The 27,521-nt window shown below is 42.4% G+C and overlaps 1 protein-coding gene and 1 long non-coding RNA gene across 2 annotated transcripts in view; both read right to left on the reverse strand.

Moving 5' to 3' along the window:
- Nucleotides 1–11,608, reverse strand: part of PLCXD3 (phosphatidylinositol specific phospholipase C X domain containing 3) — an 87,945-nt gene extending 76,337 nt beyond the window's left edge. Inside the window, exon 1 of the mRNA XM_069777713.1 lies at nucleotides 11,443–11,608. Within this exon, the coding sequence (XP_069633814.1) occupies nucleotides 11,443–11,545 (103 nt within the window). The 5' untranslated portion in view covers nucleotides 11,546–11,608. The remainder of the gene's footprint in view (nucleotides 1–11,442) is intronic.
- A 2,922-nt stretch (nucleotides 11,609–14,530) lies between these two features.
- The window catches only part of LOC138683736 (uncharacterized), a 58,837-nt gene continuing 45,846 nt past the window's right edge, over nucleotides 14,531–27,521 (reverse strand). Inside the window, exon 7 of the long non-coding RNA XR_011323165.1 lies at nucleotides 14,531–14,678. This is a non-coding gene — a long non-coding RNA (uncharacterized lncRNA). The remainder of the gene's footprint in view (nucleotides 14,679–27,521) is intronic.

Here is a 27,521-nt window from a genome sequence, read left to right on the forward strand (position 1 = left end):
GCTAGGAGTTGAAACCATAAGGTGGACCAGAACAGCCAACCTTTCACTGACTTGTTCTGATCCCTACAGAACAGGAGGATGCCACAAGGCCAAATACATAATGGCACAAAAGCAAACCATTTCTCGGCAGTACCACCCAAGCATCATCCTGGGCTCAAACAAGCCAGTGTCTAGTTTTATCGGTTCATAGTTGCATTGTTTCCACCCAGAACAGCCTGCATCATTGACAGCCAGTTCATTAAAACTGATCTTAGAAATCCCGGTTTTCTCCATATTCCACACTGTGATTTCTAAAGGGATTCCTGCCTCTTGCACACTAGAAGCAACAGCATTCATCTGTACATGCACTGTTCATGTCTTTCACAGTGCCCCTTGGCTTGTTTCCCCTATAAGACAGCTACATCCAAAAATTACTGAAGCTGGCTTCATTTCTCCTTATTTATTGTCAACTTATAAAATGTTTCTCAAAACACTCACTAGGCACATGCGCTAAATAACACTTGGCTAATGGCACGAGTCCAGCTCCCTCTCTCAGCAAGAGCCTGCACTACTAGATAAGCCTTGAAGCATGACTAGAAGGTCAAAATACGTGTGCTCCCCATTCCCATCTCAGACAGGACTCTTCTGAGGGAACGTCTCCTACTGGAAAGCGTAAAGGCTGTCAAATTTGCATCAGAAGCAGGGTAAGCCAGAACTCCAACCAAGCAATGCTCTGAAGATTAAAATTCATCAAAACTGAGCATCTCCATGCCATTGGAAAAGCCTGCACTTCAACCCTGGAAATGGTGAGAGAACTACACCAACTGGGGGAAAATTGAAGCATTAAAAAAAAAGAAAAACCAAAAATCCAACCCACAAACACTGCCCAAACCAGAAGATTCCAGACTTGGATTCACATACTTACATGGCCTAAATAGTGCTGAATTTAAACATACAGTTTGTTGACCAAAAAAATACACCGCTGACTACTATGGTGTACTCCAAGGCCCATTACGCACAGGCAGTGAGCACACTTAATTCCAGCATGCACCTGCTGAGAAGAGGTTCTGGGGATCCAATGGTGCAACTCCCTAAAAGCACTTTTTTTAGTGCAGTGAAGATAGACAGATGAATGCAGAAAACCCCATAGCATCTGCTATTCAATGTCTAAGTCAAATCTTCGCCTCCAGGAGAACTTCTAGTCAACACCCTCCTCCCCCTTTTTGTGGCTGAGGGTAACCATGGAATTTCTGCTCAAAACCAGCTTAAACCAGCTTCATCCAGCTCCAGCTCACCCCCCTGCACTAATGATTCACTCCTACTGCAGTGCAATACAGAACACCTCTTTGCTTTCCAGCAATGGAAAAAGCAACTGGCAGATGTCTTCTGCAGTAGCTTCAAAGTGATCTCCTGATCTGGCCATCATACACAGTTAAGCCACTTTTGAGATGTCAAAGGAGACACTTCAAGTCTGAGGGAACCAATGCAAAAGACGCACATTTTTGGATCACATGATGAGAACATGAATCTGCATATGTGATCTATAAGGAACGCCACCTCTCTGGATCGCATGGCTTCTGAGACGATATTTGTGAACATTATCTACAGAACTAGAACAAACAGTCTTGCAAAATTTAAGGGCTTCAACAGAAAGAACTAAAACTAATCCTAAAACGGCAAACATGTTGGGATTCCTGTGCTAGCAGCTAGAACCAGTACCTACTCAAACTTCTCCTCTACTGACAAAGCAACTTCTGGGTAGCATTCACATGGCTGGAGAGCAGTACTCCACCAAAAGCTTGTGTGAGCTTTGCAGTGTAAAACAAACAGCTTTTCTCCCAAAGCACTGCCTAGGGGTCAGTGAAATGTTCCACAACCCATGGGGCACACTTCCTAAGCCAGCTCTCCTCCTAAGAACAAAGCCAGCCTCAGTATCAGTCTTGAGATTACCAACCCCAGTCTACATAGAAGACATGGCAGAGATTTCTAACAGCTTTCTTAGAATCACACAGCAGCTTCACAGATAATGAAAATGACTAAGAATTCTCCATTTCTCTTCTACCTTTTGATAGCAGGCATCTGAGTGAAACACGAGAAGACAATTCCAGTCACGTGTTGGTTCAGGACATGTATAAACGTGTGATTTGGCTTTGGTGTGAACATCCATACTAGTTCAAAGTGTGTATTTTTGAAAAATGCCAAGTTTTAACAAAAGGATTTAGCAAAACCAACAACCTAATACACTTTGAGGCCCTAAGCCAACCGTCTGATTGCATAGCACTACATGTAACTCATATACTGTACATTTTTTCTACTCTCACTTAAGTCCCAGTTTAGCAACATTTCGTAGTTATAAAAACAAGTTGCATGGCTGCCAAAGTATAAATACATGACAAATGTTTAATAATTATTTTTTTTTTAAATCTTCTATCAAAACACAAATACGTTGTGGATGATAGCATGACAACAAGGTAAAGCATAAAGTATACTATTCATCTCACTGGGTTTTGTTTTATCAAAAAAAAAAAAAAGAGCTACAGAATTTATTTAAAGGCCACGTTATTTCAGTGCCCTTTATCCCAGCTTTTTTAAATCACAAGCAAAATTTATAATCCAATAAACTTCGTGGATAGTTGTCAACTTCATAGTAAGAGCATGCCCTAGATCTCCAATCATTTGAAACATTCTAAACTGTCACACACAAAGAGGAGCAAAGCCTGGAACCACAGCTAAGGAAATCCATTTTTTCCTCCCTCTCTTTCTCTTTTTCTAGCTATTCTGCAATGTTTTATTTCATAGTTGAAACACTAAGATGAAGTATTTAAGCATGAGGTATGCAAGCTAACCAGATAAGAGATTAGATGAAGCAAGTATAAACTTTATTTAATATGAACAGAAATGTTTTAAAAGGTGGCAATGCATCAGAAAACTTTTCTAGTGATTTGTTTTAAATTAGATCGCAGTGAAAACTATGAGATGGTTTTAAAATAGAAAAGACTAAATCTGTACTTCCAAACAGAGGAAACAATATATTCCCTTTCACCTCAAGAAAAACAACTTTTAAGTGGCTATGACATTTTGCTACAGTAGGAACATCACATAGTGATGATTTTCTTTGGATACTTGGACCTGAGCTAATGGAAGACTGAGAACTCTCAGCTTCCAAGAGAGCTAGCAGTGCTCAGCACCTTTCAGCATCTAGTCCCTATCTACCAGGCACTAATCTACAAGGGAAGAAAGATCTTCAGCTTTGCCACAAGCATTTTGGACAGACGACAGTTTAAGGAGGGGTTACTATTGGTATTATAAACTGTAATTTCTATTTTTGTTGTTTAGCTGTTCTTCCATATAGCCAATGGTAGAAAAAAAAAATATTATTTCACAACTCCACATTAACCAACCGCTTCTTAGCACAAACTATTTCTTTGCTACCTATCTATACCTAATAAGGAAACTGAACCCTTACTACAAAAATGTGAAATACGACCCCAAGTGGTCTAGCTGTGCAAACATATGCAGCACTGGTACAGTTTTCTATCAGAAGCATAAATACATGAAAATAAGTGCACAAACTATTAATCACTGAAATCACAGAATCATAGAATGATTTAGTTTGGAAAAGACCTTTAAGATCAAGTCCAACCGTTAACCTAACACTGCCAAGTCCACCACTAAACCATGTCCCTGAGTGCCACATCTACATGTCTTTTAAACACCTCCAGGGATGGTGACTCAACCACTTCCCTGGGCAGCCTGGTCCAATGCCTGACAACCCTTATGGTGAAGAAATTTTTCATCATATCCAATCTAAACCTCCCCTGCTGCAACTTGAGGCCATTTCCTCTTGTCCTATTGCCTGTTACTTGGGAAAAGAGGCCAGCACCCACCTCACTACAACCCCCTTTCAGGTAGTTGTTGTAGAGAGTGATTTGGTCTCCCCTCAGCCTCCTCTTCTCCAGACTAAACAGCCCCAGCTCCCTCAGCCGCTCCTCACAAGACTTGTGCTCCAGGCCCCTCACCAGCTTGGTTGCCCTTCTCTGGACACGCTCCAGCACCTCCATGTCTTTCCTGCAGTGAGGGGCCCAAAACTGAACACAGGACTCGAGGTGCGGCCTCACCAGTGCCCAGTACGGGGGACAATCACCTCCCTGCTCCTGCTGGCCACACCATTTCTGATACAGGCCAGGATGCCGTTGGCCTTCTTGGCCACCTGGGCACACTGCTGGCTCATATTCAGGTGGCTGTTGACCAGCACCCCCAGGTCCTTTTCCACCAGGCAGCTTTCCAGCCACTCTTCCCCAAGCCTGTAGCGCTGCATGGGGTTGCTGTGACCCAAGGGCAGGACCCGGCACTTGGCCTTGTTGAACTTCACACAGTTGGCCTCGGCCCATCGATCCAGCCTGTCCAGATCCCTCTGTAGAGCCTTCCTACCCTCGAGCAGATCAACCCTCCCTCCAAACTTGGTGTCATCTGCAAACTTACTGAGGGTGCGCTCAATCCCCTCGTCCAGATCACTGATAAAGATATTAAACAGAACTGGCCCCAAAACTGAGCCCTGGGGAACACCACTTGTGACTGGCTGCCCACTGGATTTAACTCCATTCACCACCACTCTTTGGGCCTGGCCATGCAGCCAGTTTTTTACCCACTGAAGAGTACACCCATCCAAGCCATGAGCAGCCAGTTTCTCCAGGAGAATGCTGTGGGAAACAGTGTCAAAGGCTTTACTGAAGTCCAGGTAGACGACATCCACAGCCTTTCCCTCATTCACTAAGTGGGTCACCTGGTCATAGAAGGAGATGAAGCTAGTCAAGCAGGACCTGCCTTTCATAAACCCATGCTGGCTGGGCCTGATCGCCTGGTTGTCCTGTACGTGCCGTGTGACGGCACTCAGGATGATCTGCTCCATAACCTTCCCCAGCACCAAGGTCAGACTGACAGGCCTGCAGTTCCCCCGATCCTCCTTCCCCCAATTTCTTTCCCCTAAGGAAATCACTAACTATTCTCATTTCTGGCAGGCTACTTGAGAAGGGGAGTGTTTAACTGCATTTGTTTACATTTATTTACCCCATACAGCTGTTTAAAATAATGGAACATTTAAGATTAAACTAAGGTATGCCACAATAAGTCAAATGAAAAACCATTCAACTTTGCAAAAGATTAGATTAAAATGCAAACTTTCAGATTTTGACCATCTTTCTTCCAAATTATATTCTTTGCAGTGTCCCATGGACTTTACTGTAACGACTGCACAAGCAGATCTGTTCACAAATTAAGCACCTATAATTTGTACCTACTCTGGAGAAAGGACAAGATGGGCATGGAGGTTATTCTCCCTGGAACTGGCTGCTCTTTGAAGACCAGAACTGTTAAACGCAAATCTGTTTACTAAATTTGAAAAGTATTTATTAAAGATATACAATTAATTTCTAATTAAGTAGCTAAAATTTAATTTATCTCTCTATGCAGGGCAGTAGAAGAGATTACATAGTCCTCTTAGGGGGCTTAAAGTTATAGTCTCTGTTACTTTGCACCTGCATTTTTCATTACTTGCACAGCTGAGTGTGTCTGAGCATCTTCAAAGCAAGTATCATTTTGTGTGAAAGATACAGTACAAGTCCCACTATATTAAGAACTGTAGAAAGTTAGCAAACATAAAACATGTACCAAACACAAACTTAAAAATTGTCAGAACATAAGGGCAGTTTGGATACACAGAACAGTTACTAAGTTTTCAGCCAAGAGATGAAATGAAACAAATTCAATGAGGTGGAAAGAGAGGAATAATTCCAGATGGCAATAAAGCCGTTCCCTCTGCTGCACCTGCCATGGTGCTGGGATGCTAGGCAGGTCAGAGAAGCAGCCAGCTCTGCTGGAACTAAGCTGCAGGAGACAGAGTGGACAGAGATTGCTGGATTAAATAAATAGCTCCTGTTGGGAAACCCAGCAAAAGCAGTTTCAAATTACTTCTTGTAGCAGATGGGCAAGTAACTGAAGGGCTTGAACTGTTTGATTTTTATGGCAGTGTGAGGAAGCAAACAGCTTCATTCTGTGCATGCTAGAAACATGTCACAGCAGGGGAAATTAATGGTGAATGCCACAGGAAACTATCACACAGAAATATTTCTGAAAGTGTTGGAAATGACACATTAGCATGTGCAGGGCCACTGAGAGACTGTTTTGTAGATAAAAAGTGATGTAAAAAGAAGACCATCAATAAGGAAGAAGAGAGCTATCCTAAAAAATTTAGGAAGGTCAGTTATGAAGATCTTTGCTCATTTTTCTGAGTGGAAAATAAAGCATAAAGTGCTTATTTCAGGTAGAACACTGAAACAGAGTACAGGGTGCACTGGAAAAAGAAACAGTTCTTCCAGATGCATGCATGTCAAAAGATAATGGGCAAACTGCATTATAGGTTTATTTATAAGTTTACCTGTATCATCAGTTTATGGCTCTAGGCAGAGCTAATTTTGTACAGAATCGAATCCTGGCAAGCAATGCAGAGGTACTCTGTTGACCACTAGTGGACAGACAAGGACAAAACAGGTCCCAAGTGCTTCCCAAAGACAGTCTCTCTTCACTCTAAGAACATCCAATTTATCAGCTATTCACACTCAAAATTAGAGGTCCCTAATAACATTTAAATAGTGAAAATGTTATTTATCTATGTAACCAACAATTAAGTATTTCTAGCCATTTTTAAGGTGAAAGAATTTCCCTGTGGGGCTGAGAATGAGAAGTGTCCACCCAAGAAGTAATGACTTGAGCATTTGCAAGGTATTACAATGGAAGACAGGAATTTAAAATATTTGAAACAGAGCTGTTATGTTACCTCAGCAGTGCTGTCATAAAATGGCTAAAATACTCCAGCTACAGTAATATGCATGATTTTCCCAAGTCTCCCCATACCATGTCCCATCTCTTAATACATCTGTGAGGCTAACACACATCCTCCCTCTTTGTAAACTACTTCTCTATGAGGTCTTGCTCTTTCTTTTCAAAGCATGATGACAGTGGGATAGAGGGAAATACGAATTTCAAGTCTCAGAGCCTCCTTCTAAAGATCGGTAGCATAAAAAAATTCCACCTGCCAACAGCTTCTTATTTTAAATGAACCAACTTTAGCTCTGCTGTGTCTAGTAATTGCTTTCTGGTTGATGGAAAAAGAACTTTATAGGTCAAAATACAAAAAAAAACCCCTCTCACCTGAGAAACAAAAGAAGCCAGTCAGGTCCTGTGCATTCCTCATAAGGAACTACATTAAACAAACATACCTGCCAAGCTCGTATCACTGTGAAAATAATTTTCCCTGATAATTGTATTGCTCATGGTGAATCCTCTAGCGACTAGAGCACAGGCTGAGGTTTCATCTGCTCAAAGAAAGTAGAAAACTCTCCGATGAAATGAAAGCCTGAAGAGTCCCAGCTCTCAAAATTATGCACTCAAGGGATATTTTGGGTCTCAAATTCATTCAGAAGATTTCATCTACATTATATGAAGGACAGACATGTCCCTAGCACATATCAGGACTCCTCATACAACAGATCTTAGGCTAGCATCAATTTTGGTGGAGGGATTAGTTACTTTTTTCCATCATAAATTATTCTTACAGACTTCTCAGAGGCTTGGAATATTAGCACCAGAGGAAAAGGCAACATGTATTACACATATTATTTGTAGAAAAACTCAGACTGATATAAAACTAGATATATATTTACACATTGTCAATAAGAAAGTTAATTGATCAGTAAGTGAGTCACTTCATAAGGAGATGCTGCCTACCGATGTGTATTTTACTGCATTGCACATAGCTTATATCCTCAACTTGGATTAAGAAGATGGCATTAAACACAGCAGAATGCGTAGGCTCTCTATACTTCACCTTCTATCCTCAACTTAGGGGCACAAAGATTTCAGTTCTATAAATGTACATGATCTACAAAAACCTGGTTTTTATCACGGTCAAACAGGCACAGGCATTGAACAAAACTACACTTTACCAACTACCAAAAGACACACTCCTCCCCAAACAAGAAAAAAAAAAATCCAAAATCCTCCACCTTTTTCTTAGCCCAGACTGTTGTGAGTTTAGCCAGGCAGATCTTTTAACATAAGAGGCAGTTTACAAACACTAGGAGACATACACCTTGGGCTGAAATCCTAAGAAAATATCCTTTCATTGTTCTAATTGTCATAGCAATAGAAGATTAAATACGCATCGTGTTTTCTGGAAGCTAAGAGATTATTTTAATTCCAAATAGTGTATACTATTATTTGCTACTGGTATCCTTCACTTGAGGAAAATCTGCCATTTGAAGTGCAAGAGCACACAGACATAGACAGCACAATGAAAGAAGAAAACATCATGATATAACACATCATCCTCATATTTGGAAGAAATCCAAATGGAGAAGTGTTTCTGATTGACAAAGCTGGCCCAAGTTATATTAGAGATCTCTGCCTCATCTATTGGATTCCTGGTCTTAGGAAAACAAATGTACCTGGCTTGAACAAGAGAATGAAATGAGTAAATGAATTTACTGGAATACTAACAAAATCCAGCACTTACTATGGAAGCATAAGTGGTGATAAATAGTATAGATTTGTGCCTGCATAAGCTTAACAACTGACCAATTTAAAAAAAAAAAAAAAAAGAACACCAAAACCAGGATGTGTGATCAATCATGTTTTTAAACATAATATGAACATAACATACCTTCAACAGTATTGTTTAAATAGTATCATGACATACTACTATGGGTTTTGTGCTTCTCTTTGCAGCAGTTAAAATATTACACACGTCTGTGCAAAAACAACACAGTGTATCATCTCAGTTCCAAGCACTCCTTCTAAACAATGAGAAATGTACTGATGATTTTTAATAGAACAACAACATTTTTCCCCTAATATAGTGGAACATCCTCTGTATTGGATAAGTGATGATACATTCATTTGGAAAATTCATTCTAACATTTTCAAGCTAATAGTTTGACTCCTTCAACATTAGCATTGGACTGTTACTCTGGCTCCGGAACCAAGCTCTATGCTGCTGAATTAACGTCAAAACCAGTATTCCTACTGCACAAGGGAAGTTTACAATCTGCTGGAAAAAAATAAAGATGTACTGTTAACTTCTTTTGGTAAGGAAAATGAAAAAGGCAATGTAAACAAAATGCTGTTTACAAGATATAGCAGTAATTCTATGAATACATTAGTAATTAAATGTTAGTTTCCAAAACAGTTAAAAATTTGCAAGTGAAACTATGAAGATCTGTCATATGAGGTTTTGGATTCTACACATTCCTTGCCTTAACTACTTGAACAGCAGTTATATGTTAATAGCTATTATGCACACATAGCATTAATGTTCACCTGTGGTCATATGAGAGGAAACTTCCAAATAAACATTATGAATGTCTCAAAGGTCATTTCTTCTTAAAAGATGAAACCAATCCCCTGTTCACCTTTGTACTAATACTGTCTATTTCCATATTGTATGTTGAATACAATAATAAATCTACTGTTAGAAGATAGTATTTAAACTGCACTGATACCTATAGCCTGTGTGCCAGGCTCCCTAACTGACAAAATTTGTATGAAGTATAGTGCCCCCCTCTCCATACGGCTCTATTTGCCAAAACTAGCATTTTAGAAGTGAGATAGGCAGATACGTGATCTTTGTGTCAATTTACAGTAACAGAAGGGCAAATTTCAAAGGTCTTAACACTATGGCTCTCAAGTCATAGAAGTTTTGCTGCTAATTTCACAAAATGCAAGACTGTGCATGGCTGCTAGATGCATAAAACCCTTCTGTCAATGTAAGGGGTCAATCTCTGCACTTACAGGCTGCAGAACTTGTCCACTGCTTAATGCTGTACTGGGATTAACTGGCACTTACAGCCCACGGTAGGGTTTGTTTGGGTTTGGTTTTTTTTTTAATTTAAACATGTTAACAAAATGTGAGAGCTTATACTACCACTGCCAAAGCTCTGAAGAATGTCCACTGTGAAAAACCATCCTGTATTTTACAAAGAGGCTATGAGAAAGTAACAGATATCTTGGTGAGATATATGCACCAATAACAGCCTCATGATGCTTCAGTCAAGGAAGCCAGTTAAAGGTCATGCGTATCAAAGGCAGTTTCTTGTGTCTGGAAGCAAGTAAGTTTGATCATGATCTCCTAAAACCCATGAAAAAGTCTCTAAACCAACACATTTAACCTGTAAAGGCCCAATGAATCGCAAACAGAATAATTTCTCATCATAGCCAATATTCTGCAAGAACATTCCACAGCTTGTGGGTTAACGAAGTTATTAACAGCGAAAGCTTTTGCAGCTCCAACACAATTTGACGTTAACAGTTATAGATGCTGAATTCCTATGCCTCAGACGGACAAAATTTTATACTGGATATACTTAACCAATAGCAAAAAACAGTGTAGCAAGTAAAATATTAGACATAGCTTGTGTAAACTGTAAGAAACTAAGAGACATGGGATTTTAAAAGGGCACACCGGTGTTAAAATGACACTACAGAAAACACATGCCAGCAAACAGTTGCTGCAGTTACAACGTCTTAAAATAATATCTGTCTAGTGTTATAAAAATTGCTGTAACACCAGCAGCTGCTACACAAAACTTGCAAGAAGTGAACACTTCTCATAAGGAGCTTAAGAGACATTTGAGCTTCAGCATCTCTTGAAACCTCCTTCCTGTTAGACATCCCAGGGGGGACGGGATGCTGGCAAAGAGGTCTTGCAAAATGAGGTGCTCCCTCGAACCAGGAATCATGCGAATCAATTACCGTTTTGGATCCTGACATGTATTTTACGTAAGTCTTACAGTTATAGTTAATACCTTACCAAAAAAAGGCGGAGGGTGCAGGAAAGAAAGAGTTCAGAGTCAGAGCCCCATAACCTGCCATTTCTCATCTTACTTAAATTAGCGTTGAGATCGAATATTTTCTGACGGCGACAAGAAATGAAGTCGCACAGCGGTGCGACCCGTCTGCCCTGGCAGCAGCCGGCAGCCCTGCACCCTTCCCCGGCTCCCCCTGAGCTCAGACCCCACCTCACGACACGAGCGGGTGAGGAAACGGGCAATTCTGGCACTTCGGTCGTACGTGAGGTGCAGTAAACGGGCTGTTAGGCCAGTGAAGCGCTGTAGGAACACGCCGCTTTTCCACCCAGGTGACAGACGCACCCCGTGCACTCTGCCACCCCGTCGCCGCCAAGTTGGTTACAGTCTGGGGCCGCAAGAACCGCGTCCTGCAGGCACCTCTCCGCGCACCGGCCGCGCTCGCTCACACGAGAGGCAGCGCCCGGGAGCGCGGTCAGGCATCTCCGGAGGAGAGCCACAGCACCGCAGCCCGGGGCTCGCTGCCGCCCCGGCGGCATGAAGAGCGCTCCGCTCCCCTCTCCCCGGCGCATCCCAGCCCGCGGGGACGGCGGACGGAAGCGCCTACCTGGGATGGCCAGGTTGGTGAGGGGGGTGCGGTGGATGCTGCCGGGCAGAGCTGCCATCCAGTCGGCGAACCACAGATCGGTCTTCCCTTGCGACGAAGCCATGCCGCCGCCGCCGCCGCCGTGCCCCTGCCGCTCTCCCGCCGCCGCCGCCGCCGCCGCCGCTCCGGCTCCTTCCAGCCCGGCCCCGGCCCCGCCCCGCGCCGCCTCCCCCCGCCCGCCCCGCCGAGCCCGGCCGCCCCCGCCCGCCCCGCCGAGCCCGGCCGCCGCCGCCCGCCGCCTCCCTCCCCCCCGCCCGCCCCGCCGAGCCCGGCCGCTGCCTGAGGCGCGGCGCCCGCTGCCGCCAGACCCGCCTCGGGGCTGCCGCCGCGGCCTCCCCGCCGGTGCCGCCCGGTGCCCTCTCAGCGGCGTGTGCCGGCCGGGCCGGGCCGGGCCGGCCTCACCGGCGGCGCGGCCCGGGGTGCTCGGGAGGGCGAACCCGCTCGAACGCGCACGGAGGGGGGCTGGGGAGCAGGCTCGCTGCACAGGCCCCGGCGGGCAGCCGCAGCCGCACCGGCCCCTCGCACCCGCCAACGTGCCCCGCTGCCGCCGGCCGGCTCCGTAGCCCCTCGCCGCCCGCCCCCGGTCGGGGGGAGGCAGCAGAGCCCACCCGGGAGCTGGGCCTCGGCCACGCAGCCGTAGCCGGCCAAGGCGTCGGCTCCTGGGACGGCGGTTAGGCGCGCTGGCGGGCTTCTGTTCCCCTGGGTGGCCCCAAGCGTTGGCAACAACGGCCCTGGCCTTGGCGATGAGTTGGCGGAATGGCTGCTCCGCTGGGACGCGGGCATGTCTCGCCCCTGATGCCCGGGGCAGGCTTGTCCGCCTCTGGTGCGGACTTCTCCTTTTTCGGTGGGTTACTGACATTAAAAAAACAGCGCTCCGTACTTGAACGCCCCTTGGCCACCTCTGATTTCTTTGGCACTGATTCTTTATTGTCCGTTGAGGATGATCCAAGGCAGCATCTTCCATTCTCATTCCCAATCTAACCGCCTTTGGGGAACCATCCTAAGTGTTGGCATTAGCAAAGCATTTACATTACTGCCTCCAGATCAATGAATGAATGAACCTGATAAGGCGCTGTGAGCCACCTTGAACTGTTACAACAAGCCTGATCTTTTGACTTCAGCATGACTCGTGACTGGTTTTTATCAAAGTTGTTGATACCCGTGTGGAAGTTCACCTGGTAGATCTGCCAAGAACAGTGCCTGGAGGGAGCCATGCCTCAGCCAGGATCAACTATCTGCTCACCTTGAATTCTTAGGAGGGTCAGCGGTGGTCCTGTAGTGTGTGTTCGCACACAACACCTTCTGTAACAGCTGGCTTTGGAAATAAAAATGCAGGGAACAACTAATAATAGCCCTCTTTTCTCTTTCTGTCCACGTTTCCAGAGCAAGTAAGAAGAAAAGCTCTTCCTTCAGCCACAAAATAAAGGAATGATTTCCTGAAAAATGAGTGAATATTTCTGAGGTATTTGAAGAAAGCAAATTTTGCTGAATCACTTTTTGCCATAGAAATAGCACTTAAGGTGGGATTTGACTGGGGAAATATGAACAGATGGTTGACCTTGGGGGAGATGTCCAGTCTGAATCGAGTAGCACATGAAAAAGGGGGAGGAGTAAGCAAACAGTCACTGGGACTGGTTTAATTTTTTGCAGTATTACATCCTGCCTATTAGGATGCTAACCCACTACTTCCAAAGTCACTGGTATTAGTAAACATGGGAGAAAAAAAAAAAAAAAAAGACTAATCCACATTTTGGGTACAAAGACTTAAAGCCAACTCATGACCTAAAGATGGAAGATGTTCGTTTACATCATCTTCAAAGGAGAGGAAGAAATTACAGTAAAAAAAATTAAGAACTCTAAAGAGCATTCAGGCAAGGAGTAATGAATGTTTGTATCAACATGACTGGATCAAATCAGTTTAAGTGGCAAAGTTATTAATGGCTTGCACTGGTTACCTGGAAAACTGCTGCTGAATTTTTATCCACTCTGCTATGTGTTCTATCTTTTCTGAGATAAAACTGAAGTACACAGCTTTTTGAAAGGTTAAACAAATTGTTAATACTGTTGTTGATCTCTTCCAGCCTCTAAAGCTTTGGGTGTAGCTCAGAGCAAAATACAACAAATACCTGCAAAACACTGTCATTTTAAAATGTATTATTATGTATAATAAAGCCTAAACTATCTCATATCATTCCAGGTCTCTCAGTAATGCTTTCCAGTTTATTGGAGAACTGTAAACATCCCTCTCTGCACTGACTAGAAACTTGTTGGCCTTTGCTTCCACAAGTAATTAGAGTTTTGTATCCTCTTCTCTTTCTTTTAATGCCCAAAGTAAGATTCTTCATAGTCTGGATTTTCAAACCATGGATACTCTGCTTTGTAAAAACCAGTCCCCTCTAACATGTCTCACGCTAATCATGTTTGAAGAGGTTTGCCTCTGTTTCTAATGCACTGTAACTGCTAAGGTAGCAGACTTAAAATCTGTCACTGGGTCTGTGTGAACTTGTGGGAATGCAGGTTTAAATAATTTGAAGGGAAGTGGGATAGGAGAGGAAGCTTTTATGGGTCAGAAAGTAGGAAACATTTCTACAGCAACCTGGAGAAACATTTATGTGGACGCTTTGCCTTAAAATAAAAAGGTAGATTTTTGGAGCTTTTCAGTGGTTTGAAACTTCAACAGTTATCTATGTATCTGCTCGTGAAGAGTTTAATAAAAACCCGAGCAAACTCTTTGTATGTCTTGATTGAAGAACAGCTTACTGTGATTTAGCTTGAACCTGACGTTTTACTAATTTTAACCGATTTATAAACAATGGCAGCCTCTAAAGCAAAATCAGAGCGTCCATACAAACTTTTGTTCCTATTTAAAAAGAGTAAAAAAAAAAAAAAAAAAAAAATCACATTTTTGGACAAATTACTGAAATCCCTACGCGTAACAAGTCTGAACTGTCAAAGAAAGTGGATTCCAGGAATCAGATACTCTAAAAGCTTAAGAGGGGCCAGGTACAATGAAAATGAAAGGCAGTGCCAAGATACAGAAAAATACCATCTTTGCTCTTTTATTCACAGCAATGCTGAGCTCACTGAAGATGCCATGAAGAGAAGGAAAATTGAAATCATACTATCTGTTCATCACGTATTGTGTTCTCTCCAGTCTGAAGCTATAACAGCATGGATGAATAGTGACAACTCTGCTTCTATGGAACAGAAAAACAGAGTAATTTAGCCAGTAGGAATGTCTCTTCAGCACTCAAAATTAATGTCATTTTTAAAAAAGGCGTTCCATTGTTTTTATTCTCTTAAAAATTAGCATTATAATGGTAAACATTCACTGTTACACTTTGTCATTTTAACAGTCAGATACTTTGACTTTTCATATGTCCTTGGCATCTAATTTAATCATGTGAATAACAAAGGAGTAACAGTATCTCTTTCTCTAAATTACATAGAATACATTCCACTCTGAAAAGTAAAAGAAAAAATGGCTTAATGGGGCATTGTCTCTCTGTAATTTTGCTATTATATCTGATTTATTTAGAGGTTACTCTAAATCTGTTGTTGCTGAATTCAGAATGAGGCTTTGAATAGAAGAATTACTATTGTTTAAATATTTGAAGTTTTTCAGTGGATTCTGCTTCTGAGGTTTGGTCTCTTTCTCCTTCTTACTGCCCATTTCTATTAATAGAAGTTTTTCAGAACAAATCCTGGCTGCCATCCCATGTTTGCAGCTCTCATGGCTTTAAGTGACACCATCAAGTCACATCTGGGCAGCAAAGCTCTTCTAGTTGTTTGCAGCTGAGTTCCCAATTATCTTCTTGCTACCTGAGAATGCAGTGGATCCTTATTATTCCCAACTTTGTTACTCATCATGGCTAACAGGTGTAAAAAGTAATTTTTAATCTGTAAGACAAGCACATAAAATCCAAAAAAGTCGAAATAAGTAGACTGATTGAGATCATTTTTTAAATGACGACATGGGTAAAGAGGTGACAAGTATTTTTGTTGTTGTTTCATACTTCATCTGGCTACTTTAACAACCTCGCCTTCCATTTATTAAGCAATCTCTATTTAGCAGTATTCGTCCTGTCAAAACAGCTTACAAAATTGCTGAGTAGACAGAAAAAAGGCTTGTAGAAACAGGATGAATAGTCTTTTCTTCATTTTATGGGAAAGAATATGTCTATTTCTGCTTTTTAAGCAAAAGAAAATGTGGTTTATTCTGCACTCTGATTTGTTATTCTCTACTAAGAAAATGTGAGCATCCATGCTGGTGCTGATATTGAGTCTGAGAAGGAGCCGTATTTGTTCTGACAAATGTCAGGATGTTAGTGTTATCCCCCGTCTTTGTTGTGAACTACTGAGACTGTGGACGTGATGGCTTAATATAAAGATTCAATATGTGTTTTTACTTGCATACTCTACAACCAAAGCAGAGACATTACAATAATATACAGAGGACCCAAGGGAGTATATGTGTTTTAATGCAAGTAAAGATCAAGTCCAAAATGCATACTACAGCTAATATTAGAACAGAATAAAATAATTAAAGTGTATAGAAAGACAGTTTGTTACAGTTAATCAAATTCTGGAAACTTGAAATAAAGAGGCTAAAAGATGAATGATAATATTTGTACCCAGTCCTCAGGTGGAAATCAATTTCACCATACCTACTCCTTTCTGAAGATTACTTCCAAGGTTTCTGGAAGAAGGTTTGGTTTGGTTTGTTTCTGGAAGAAGGTTTGTTTTGTTTTTTTCTTTTCTAAGTTTGTCATGCAGAGTCATACTATGTCTCACCTAAGAAGTTTGATTAAAACCACAGCAGTGGCTACTTTTTCACCTGGTTAAAAACAAAGAAGTTTGGTTATTTTGGCATTACTGCAAAGACTCTAACGGCATTACAGAGAGCAGTGATGGCAGAACATGAAAAGCCCTATTTTCTAGCCAGTTCTATAGGACCATGGCAAAGTATGCAGGTTTTGTACAGGGAAGGATGAGAGGTTGCTTTTTACTTCTAAACAGACCTGACAATGTTTAAAAATTTTCTGTAGAAACCATGAATGTTTTGTCATGAACAAGCATCTCTGTGACTTGAAGGCCCCACATTTAGCTTGGCAAAGAACTTGCAGAGAAGGCTTGACTCAAGCATTTGAATTTCTGCACATTCTCAAGGTAGAAAACCATGTTTTACCAAAAACAAGAGCTAAATGAGCTAGTTTAGTGGTGGAGTTACCACAGGCAATGCAGAAGCAAGCTCCAGAGCTGATCATAATCCATGTAGCCACCCAGTGTACTGTTGACATGGTGACAAAAGACTATCAATATGAAAATATCTACCTTTGGTTAAAAAAAATAGAGTTGAAAGCCCCAAAACAGCCTCTCCCCTCCTAAGTTTTCCAGCAGCAGCAGAAAAAGAATAAAAAGTTTTCAAGGCAGTCAGATAGTCCCATGACTCTACTTAGTTTTGTCAGAAAACAGAGCCCTTTGTATGAATAGAAAATTTTGACCAGTCTAACTAAAATCTTAACTAAAAAGCAATATGATAATAAACAACACACTCCAGAAGAATTCAGATTGTCTGGATTTTGGGATCTTACCTTTGGGGTTGTAGCTAGCATAGACATATTGGGAATGTGCAAGGGAGGATAAAAACTGTTAAAAATGCAAGCCAGAACCAAGTCAAGAGAAAAATGATTTTCGTTGACAATATTTATTATGTTATCACACAGTGGTAAGAAAAGACAAACCCATACAAAGAAAAATCAGTGAAAGTAATAGGAATGAAATGGGTGAGATAATCAGCAGTGGATAGTTCTTGCAAGATTTTACAGTGGACCACCAGAAACAGGAGATGCAGTCAGTTTGTATGTGTCAGCCATTTAGGATGAACTCAGACCTACTGGACAGGTTATTTAGCAACTGAGGGAGAAGAGGAAAATAGTGTTTCTAAGTAGATAGTAAAGTACTTTTTAATTTGCTAAAGTATGGAAGTTCTGTGCTATAAAAAGCGACTCTCAGATTTTACAACTGTTTCTTTACCATCGATATATTCAGAATGACATCTTGTAATTGATCTTGGCTATGACTGAACAGTACATATGCACTATTATGTAGTTCCCATTTCTTTGCTGTAGGATTATTTTTGAAAGAGCAAACATCAGTCAAACCATTCATGGTCTGTAGTAAATGTTACTTAGAAGAGGCTAAAAGAAATGGGAACCACATTAAATGAGAAAATAAAGAAATCAAATAAATGTATAATGGCTGCTTAAGCAAAGAATATGAGGCAATAATAAGCAAATTATTTTTATTTCTGTCCCCATTGGAGAATAGTCCAAAATCAGTGAAGATAATGAAAATACTCCACTGAATTCAGTGGGATTTGAATCCCTGGGTGGAAAACTAGTATCAGTTGGTTAAAAGCCGATGCATCTACTGTACTTATATCCTAATCCATTGGAGGTTAAAGGCTTTTCTGTTTTTAAATAGAAAGGATAATGCATGACACAGAGACTTTCCAAGAGGAGCTGCAAAGTGTTAACAGTGGTCAGTTCCATTCGTGGCAACTGGAGTCATGTTCCATGAAAGATGCATTTCTGCCTCCTGGATGAGGCTTTCCAAACAGGCTCTTGCTGCTTGCATGGTAATGAAGCACTCCCAGAAGGTGTTGAAAATAGTCAGCAGATCCAGTGAGATTTTAGCATACTACTCGAATAGGTATGCTAGCCCCATATCACAGGCTGCTGTCAGTGTCTGCTGGCGGGATGAGAGACAATGTTCCTTTTTAATTATACACCCCCTATGATGGGTGTGAGCGGTGCAGTTGTTCCAGCTTAGGATTTGCACATCGGGTAGTACAGGATGCATGGCAGTGTCTCAACCCCAAAGAAAGGGGTGGTGCACCTGGCTTCTGTAGAGGAAGATGTAGAAGGAGGTCAGCACAGGCACTAGAGAAACAGAGATGACAACTAATTGTGGGAAATCAGCGTTTCTGTGGTGTGCTCCACTCCATCTTGTGATGTTAAGGAATGCTACGTGGTCGTTGCTCAAAGGCAATATCCTGTGCAACAACATAAAACTTCTTACCTGAAACCAGGGATATTTCTTCTTCCAGCTCAAGCAAATGAAGTGAGAGAGAAAGAGGGATAGAACAAGTGAATGGAAAAAGTGGGTGGTAAAAAAAAGAGGAATAGAATCCCCCAAGGACATGGAGAAGGTTGATGTCCAAAGGTGACCATATCACCAAGAGGGTAGAGGCCAAGTTCTGGGGCTTACCTCTGCCCCTGGACATCCATCCCATGGGGCAATGAGGTGGAGGAGCTGGTCTTGCTTTTCCTTCGCAGACCATTTGTCCCTCTGCCGTCCAGCTACTTCCGATTCCTGTGGACTCTGCTCTGCTTCTTTCTGCTTTGAATTGCTGCCTCACCCTTGACCTACATGGCAAATTAAATTATGCACCTAAGACCTTAATTGCCTGACCGCACTGTACCTAATGAACCATTCCAAAGGGCTGTAAATATTTCTAGCTAGAGCTTGGAAATCAGGCATCAGTTTCCAAAAGAATTTTCTGCCCACAGGATTGGGCCCTAATTGCTGTGCATCACAACTTGCTACCAGAATGAAAAGTTGTTAAAAACGGTTTCATTAAACGCAGTGCAGCTCTGGATTGTAAAGATAATTAAGTTTGAAAATGTAATGATCCGTATGACACTGAGCAAATAAGATATGAGGAATTCCTAATAAAAATACAATCCCCTTAAGATTAAAACTCATTATTTTTTGCACCATTAAGTCACACATTTTAGTCGCTAAACTGTAAAATATTTGCCTAATTCTCTTGGGAAAGACCAGGATTAAAAAGGCCACCAGAGACTTCTCCCCACATAACCCACAAGCACCATAAACCAAAGCAAGGGGCAAAAGGTGCAGTCTGGCTCTGACCAGCCTCTTCCCACTGCCCTTAAGCAGGTAGGAGAGACTGCAAACCGCCCTCCAACATGCTGCTAGTGCTGCACGCTTCCAGCAGCTCATACAGGTTGCAGCTTTAATACAGTGCTCCTCACAGCCTGCCAGTATTTTAGCAGTGTTCTCCCATTTTATCAATTTTTAACTGGTTTTTGTTGGATGCAGTAGCTTGGAAATGAGAGTAAGACCTTGATCCACTGACGGACCTACATAAGGTCATAGTCTGACAAAGAGGGTTTCAGCACCTGCCTTTTGGATTCAAGACCTTAAAGTCTGGTTGCTTTTTCCTGACATCCAGAGCCCTGTTGAAAAACAGACATTGTCCAAATTAAAATCATCCCTTCAAAAGTCATCTTTTGCCACCAATTAATCAAATAAGGGGTGATGGATCCCAGCAGGACAGCGATAGGAAGGATGGGGCCATTCGGGGTGAGCAGCTGGAGGCAAAGGCAGTGCTCGCGTCTTTGCCAGCAGGACCAGCACTGGGGCTGGGAGCACGGCTGTTCATGCCTTACCTCCACAATGCCCACTGCAAGCACTAGAGGTGATTTTTTTTTTTTTAAGGGGAGAAAGATATCTCATCAAAAGTGGAGTCTAAATTCAAAGTGTCACTTGCAAATCCAAAGCAGCACTCAGATGGCAAAACAAAGCCACAGTGCTTCCCACAACAGTGCTGGGCAGCTCCTTTCCTTTACCCATAGCCTGAACTCAGCGTACCATCACTTTGCCTTAATATACATCTGCTCTTTTCATTGTTCTGCTTTTTTTCAGCTACTCAGTCTTCTCGTTACCATTTTTTGGGGCAATAGGGAAAAGCAACCCTTTACAGCAGTAAATATTTCCTGTCCTTTCCACAAACCTGCTGCTTTCAACACGTGTTTTTGCAAGGGCTGAGCCGGTTAGAGCATGACTGTGCTATAATGTGCAGCATCTGCTCTTCCTCAGGGCGGCTGCAGACTCTGTGGAGGTTGGTGGGGGCTCACACAGACAAGACAACAAAAAGCAAAAGAATTCTGCAGCAATCTGCACACAGACATACAAACTTCATTGAAATACCCTTTCTTGTGTGTGCAAAGCAACAGATTTCCAATTTCTGCTGCTGCGGAAAGCAGAAACTTAATACAGCCAGTGCGCATGCTGTTTTCTTTCACCTCAGGGGAGATCCAGGGTGTTTTCCTCGTGGTAATTCCAGCTTTATGAAGCCCACATACCTGAGCATGAAACTAAACTAGCCTCGGGAGGAGGCTGGCGGGAGCAGTGCTGGGAATGTGGTGTCAGCAGGTTGCGGTGCAGAGAAAGCTCCTCAGCTGCTGGGGCTGGCACGGAGCCTGGCTCTGGAGAGCCGGGGGACGGCTGGGTTGTGTCCGCAGCTGCTGTCAGGGCAGTCCCCAGCACCAGCAAGGGCACCATGAAACGAAGAAGGTGCAGATAGACTTGGAGAAGAGGAAGAAACTGGAGAGAAAAGAAGCCTGGTGTTTGGTTTCATTGCTCTCCAGACAGATGAAAAGACCCTTCTGAGCAGAGCATAGTGGCAGAACAAAACAGAGTATTTACACAGGCTTAATCGGTGTAATTTTAAGTGCTAGGTTCAATTTGAAGATTTTTAAGTAGCCTTTCATTTTAACAGGATTCTTTCTGGGTTGAAATATGGTGAGATGTAGTTCTATGTAAATCAATAGAGTTATGCAACTGTACATATGTAAGCATATCAAAATCAGACAATACGTATTTATGAATGGAAGAAAATGTACATTGATTCAGGGCATAACTATTTTGTTGAAAATCTCTGTGTGGAAATGGTATTCAGCAGGAGCTAAATTGTAAAGATAGACTTGATAAGGTCTCCTCACTGTTATATTAAGCATAAGCCATCTGAGAAAGAGGAGTGTTGATGCGTTATTCCACTAGCCATATGAAGTGAAAAAGCCAGCAAAACTCTGTCCCATTTTTAGAATTTCATTTTTGGAAGAATTTTCCACTGCTGAAAGGGAAGAGGCAGCGGGAGGTTTGTGAATGGTCTGGATGATAAATGGCTTGAATCACACACAGACTGAGGAGACACAGTGGGTAAAATCCTTGCCCCTTTGAAGTCAATGGGAGGCTCGTTGTCGAGCGTGAGGGAGCCAGCCTTCATGAGCGCTGTTTTGGCTTTCCCTGGGGTGTTGCCAGAGTTTTGCAAATTACACTGTTGGCTAAACAGCCACAGTGTTGTGGAAGGAGGAGGAGAAGCAGGAGCTACTTTCTCCGTTGCAGATGAGAGTCAGAAATACGCACTGATCTGCATCATTCTTCTTCCCTGGAAATAAACTTGGAATTCCAGGTTGAAAATTTTCTTGACCTGTGTGGAGACAGATGTCCTTAATCCCCCAAACCAAAGCATCCCAGAGGGCAAATGAAGTACTTTGAAAATCTTCTGCCTCCAGGAAGAGCAAAGCTGTTTTGAGAAACATGCTTCATGCATGCACATTTGAAGTTGGAAGTCCAGCTGGGACATGGTGCATCACCTGCACTAAAGAGATTTCAACGCTCAGAGAGAAGAATATCTATTAATCACCTCCCCAATTCTATTCTCCATTACTTCTTACCATAAAATATTCTAGAAATTGTCTTTATTGGGAGAAGCTGTTTGAGCGACTTTCAGTAAGTTAGGGAAGTTCAGCTGAGATTGGTTTAAAGTGCCACCTTCTTTCTGCTGCATGGAGAGGAGCTCTAGGACAACGAAGAAGGATAATTAAGAAAAATATAAGAGCAAAGGATTTCAGAAGCTGTGTGTGTGCCAGCAGTGGATAAATCATTTGCCAACCAAGGAATAATACCTTCAGAAAACCAAATCATCACGAAAGTACATTGGTATAATCTGAACATCCTTTTACTGTGCACCTAGTCCTTGAAAAAAGGAAGTCTTGCTAGATACAGAAGGAAATTCTGGCATTTCATGTACACATAAAGAAAATATTTAAAACATAAGTATGAAAAGGCAATGAATCTGTCTGCTAAAACTGCCTGTGTCTATGAGAGATAAGAGGGCAGGAGGAAGAACAGTAATTTCTTTTAAATTCTTCTTGTAATCCACTTACAGCACAGCACCTACAAAACACCCTGTAATGGTTAGGCAGACGCCCCGGCAGCATTATGTACTACCCTGACCCTCACTGTTTCCTCACTATTCCCTCTCCTTGCAGTTCACTTTCTTTACTGTGGCAGTAAATTATTATCTCAGGTGTTGTTCACAGTGACATGCTAATAGGGACCCCTACTCACTAATGCAACACAAATTAATAACTTGAAGGAATGATTAGCACACTAGTATTCAGGTGGTTAAATGTGCATGTGAAATCCTGGGCAGGTTTTTGCTTTGGCATTTCTACAGCTTGCCTCAGTGAGTCCCACAGCTCCAAAGTCCCCCATCGTGGGAAAAGTTGCAGGACCCACCATCCACCTGACCCTCCACCAGTCATCACCAGGACCAGTCATTCATGCCATCAGCCTTGCCCTGCATCAGAGGGGAGGAATTACTGAGAAAGATTTGTATTGTTCGACATTTTTGTTTCACCTAAAGAAAGGTATTCTGGGCAAGCCTACAAAGGCCAGCTCTGTTTCCTGAATTTTGAAGGCAAAACTTCTCAGGAGGATAAACAATGAGCATTTAAGCTGGCATCTGTAAAAGATTCACAAGAGGGAATAAATGTTGTTGCTTGTGATTTGTCTGATAAAGCTTGGGAAGTCTAAGACACATCTCAAAAGTTATGAGGAATGCTTAGGGACAGGGATAGGTTCTTCCTTTATGGCTTGTATAAATCAAAATAAATAAATGAGACATAAAGAAATAATTATGAGACCTGCAAATCAGTGCCAGTACTGGTAACAGACTCTAAATGTTTAGGTACCTCTAAACCTCTTAATACCTCTCAAGAGTAAAGCTTCCAAGGATGCGTTTCCCTGTAGTGATGAACTTTGTTTCCAACACAATGCAACACATAGATTTGGTATGCTGTGCTGATTAGGGACTTATATGGATTTTGCAAAGGATAAAAGATGAGAAACCTTGTTTTATTTGAAAAAGGGCAAAATAACACATGCTGCACATTGTGAAGTGGTGTTTACAAAATGGTAGATATTTGCACGCCACTTTCAACAAGAGGAGAGAATAATTCAGAGCAGAGGATGCCTGACTCCTTCCCACTGCTCTGAGGGACCAGCCGCAGCAGTAGGTCCATCTGACCAGCCTTCATGCTCATGCCGCTTCCCAGTTTCCTCTTGGGAAAGAAGCCTAAGGGAGAGCTAGGAGAGACTGAAAAATGTGTTCACAGATTCTCTGTTTTTCCCCAAATATATTTTCTTAGCTAACTCTTTAACGAGAATTTTGTCAAGGACAACTGAAGTATGCACCTGTGATTCTTCATTAGCTTGACAAATTCATTTCTTTTATGGTATTCCTGAAGTAAAAACTAGCTTCTCAAGTCCAATTTTCACTTTTACAGTCAAGCTTTTGGTAGCAAAGATTTCTTGTTTTTTCCTCTGAAGCTCCATAAACATTAGGGTGAGCAGCAGGCACCACTCTGCAAGTTTAAAAACCCTCCAAAAAGTTTATTGAGTTTTTATGCCCCAACTCCAGATTGTGTCTAACTATTCTCCTCCATCACACAATGTGTTTGAATCCTGTGCTTCCAGTAATCACCTCCAGAAGAAAGAAAATGCTGTATTTGTTCCCTAGGAAAGCTGTTACAGATGTGCATTATGTAGTTTCCTTTTCACTTTTGTTAAATTAAAGCAATATTTTAAATATCCTGAATACAAATTTTGTTTGCTTCTCTTATTGCAAGGCCTGAAGGAAAAGCAGGAGACAGTCTTATTTCCTTAGCAACAGAGTCAGGTGTGATTTATGCCACCATGCGTCCCTGCAGCTGTCTCCAAGCAACAAACCAAACTGCAATGCCAACTCTTGTACGCACAATATACAGAGGGGACTGAGGGAAAACTCTGGAGCCCAAATACCTATCACTGGTATCAAACAGGAGGCAAGACTGAACAAACACTGGATTATCATAGAAATGGAAATCAATCACATGAGTTCAGCCTGCCAAATGCTCAGTATGCAAAGAATAATCTATTTTAAATCAGTCAGCGCTCAGGTGACAGCTGTAGATGTCTGTTAGTACTTGACCGAGGCTTTGCCTTAGCTTATGAAAGTAGTACCGCTGCGTCTGCTGTCCCTGAGCTGGCTCAGCAGGAGTTCTCATGGGAAACAGAGTAATTGCATAGCAAAAGAATATTTTCAGTAATAATTCACTGTTAAAGTAGTTGCCAAAATTTGCCAAACTTCATTTGCCATTTCAAAGCTGTTTCCTCTTTGAAGCAAAAAGACTTGCATCTACGATTGTATCGTGTTGGCCAACACTACGTTTCTAAACAACAACTGTAAAGCTACTGAGGCTTGCCAAATGCAATCATGACAGATAGCACTATTTTCCTGAAAAAAAATACTGTTTGAGTTAAGATGAAATTTGCTTTGGAAGCTGAGGTTTTGCAAGCAAAAGCTCCTGTTTATGTATCAGTCTCCCTGAGCCAATGCTTTTTAGGTGCTTTTCAGATGCAGAGCTAACACCACCTGTAGGTTACAAAAAGCAAGCAAGCAAGCACTCCCTCGTGTCGACATTTCATCCCCACACCTGGTTTACTCTTACTGGAAATCCACAAAACCTCTGAAATACCAGTGTTCATTCCACTGCTGAAAACGCAGTGGTTTGTGTAGGAAGTGCCAGATCCTGTAACACTAAAATCAAGGAAGACCTGCTGACCAACAGGTGAGGATGGAGCATGGAAATGCTGGGATCTACCGTGGGGTCACCACCCGCTGGTACTGGAACCAATGCACCCATGTTTCGTATCCCTAAGCACATGCTACCCATGTCAGGGCTGATGCAGAGACAGAGTGGGCAGAGATCATTACCTCTCCTTGGGCCTTCCCTGCTACATCACCATTGGGATGAAGTTCTGCCCTGTGAACAGGGTTTTCTTTCAGTGCTTTGCAAGATGGAAAACACCACCAGGCCAGCGCCTCCCACCCACCAGCATCTACAGCCTGGAGGGGAAAGACTTCGTAAAGACCACTAGACCATCCCTCATTTTTAGGGATCAGCTCTGAAATGGCAGCAAGAAAGTGGGTGCATGAAGGTCTCCGGAGAGCTGGGTGGCTGGGGTCAGGTCCATCCCCCTTTACATCATGTTTCTGTCCTGATTTTAAAAGTTATCTTTCCATAGAGCTTCTTTAGGAGACCTCTCACTTAAAAAAATTTATTATAATCTACCAAAATTCTCATCAGCTGGCAGCTGTTCCTTAATTTAAAAAGAACATAAAACTGTAAGGCATAATGTTGAAAACTTTTTTTATAACATTTTGTCCTAAAGTAGTAAATACTTGCTGTAGTATAAGCCTGGATTTATGCTAAATATTGGATCAAAGAAACTTTAAGATATGTTACCTGATTGCAGATATACACTCCTGTTGACATTGCTTCTGTAGATCAGGTCTCATTGCAATTTTGAATTTTTAAAAAGAAAATGCAATTTATCTTTGAGGTTGTCCTGGTTTCAGCTGGAATAGAATTAATTTTCTTTCTAGTAGCTGGTATAGTGTTATGTTTTATATTTAGTATGAAAATAATGTTGATAACACACTGATGTTTTCAGTTGTTGCTAAGCAGTGTTTGTAGTAAGTCAGGGATTTTTCAGCTTCTCATGCTCAATCAGCAAGAAGGCTGGAGGGGCACAAGAAGTTGGTACAGGACAGAGCCAGGGCAGCTGACCCAAAGTGGCCAACGGGTTATTCTATACCATGTAACATCATGTCCAGTATATAAACTGGGGAGAGTTGGCCAGGACAGGGGGGTGAACTGCTGCTCAGGAACTAACTGGGCATTTGCTGGCAAGTGGTGAGGAATTGCATTGTGCATCACTTGTTTTGTATATTCCAATTCTTTTATTATTATTATCGTCATTTTTATCATTATTGTTATCATCATCATCATCATTGTTTTCTTCCGTTCTGTCCTATTAAAGTGCCTTTATCTCAGTCCAGGATTTTTACTTTTTTTTCCCTAATTCTCTCCCCCATCCCACTGGGTGAGGGGGAGTGAGCGACCAGCTTAGTTGCTGGCTGGGGTTAAACAACAACAGAGATCTAATGCAGTACCAAAATCAGGCTTGTTCTCCCATTCCCCTTTTTTAACCCAACATAGTCAAACACAGATATTTACATCAAACAGCAATCTCTCAGAGGTTCAAGAAATGCTACCCGGCCCTGTCACTACAAAATAGTTAAACATGTGTCTAATTTCTTTTATGAGTCACAAAAGAACTTTAATCAAGGAATCATAGAATCATAGAATGGTTTGGGTTGGAAGGGACCTTAAAGATCATCTAGTTCCAACCCCCCTGCCGTGGTCAGGGACACCTTCCACTACATCATGTTGCTCAAAGCCCCATCCAGCCTGGCCTGGAACACTTCCAGGGATGGGGCATCCACAGCTTCTCTAGGCAACCTCCTCCAGTGTTTCACCACTCTCACAGTAAAGAATTTCTTCCTTATATTTAATCTAAATCTACCCTCTTTCAGTTTACCTGTCCTATCACTACATGCCCTTGTCAAAAGTCCCTCTCCAGCTTCCTTGTAGGCCCCCTTTAGGTACTGCTGTAAGGTCTCCTCAGAGCCTTCTCTTCTGTCCAGGCTGAACAACTCCAACTCTCTCAGCCTGTCTTCACAGGAGAGGTGCTCCAGCCCCCTGATCATCTTCGTGGCCCTCCTCTGGACTCGCTCCAACAGGTCCATGTCCTTCTTATGTTGGGGGCCCCAGAGCTGAACGCAGTACTGCAGGTGGGGTCTCACCAGAGTGGAGGGGCAGAACCACCTCCCTGGACCGGCTGGTCATGCTTCTCTTGATGCAGCCCAGGATGCAATTGGCTTTCTGGACTGTGAGTGCACATTGTTGGGTTATGTTGAGCTTCTCATCAACCAACATGTGAATATATCAACATGTGAATAGTATCACCAAATCTGTAGGACTAATTGCATGCCTGGT

The sequence above is a fragment of the Haliaeetus albicilla genome, chromosome Z (assembly GCF_947461875.1).
Source record: "Haliaeetus albicilla chromosome Z, bHalAlb1.1, whole genome shotgun sequence".
NCBI classification, from domain to species: domain Eukaryota; kingdom Metazoa; phylum Chordata; class Aves; order Accipitriformes; family Accipitridae; genus Haliaeetus; species Haliaeetus albicilla.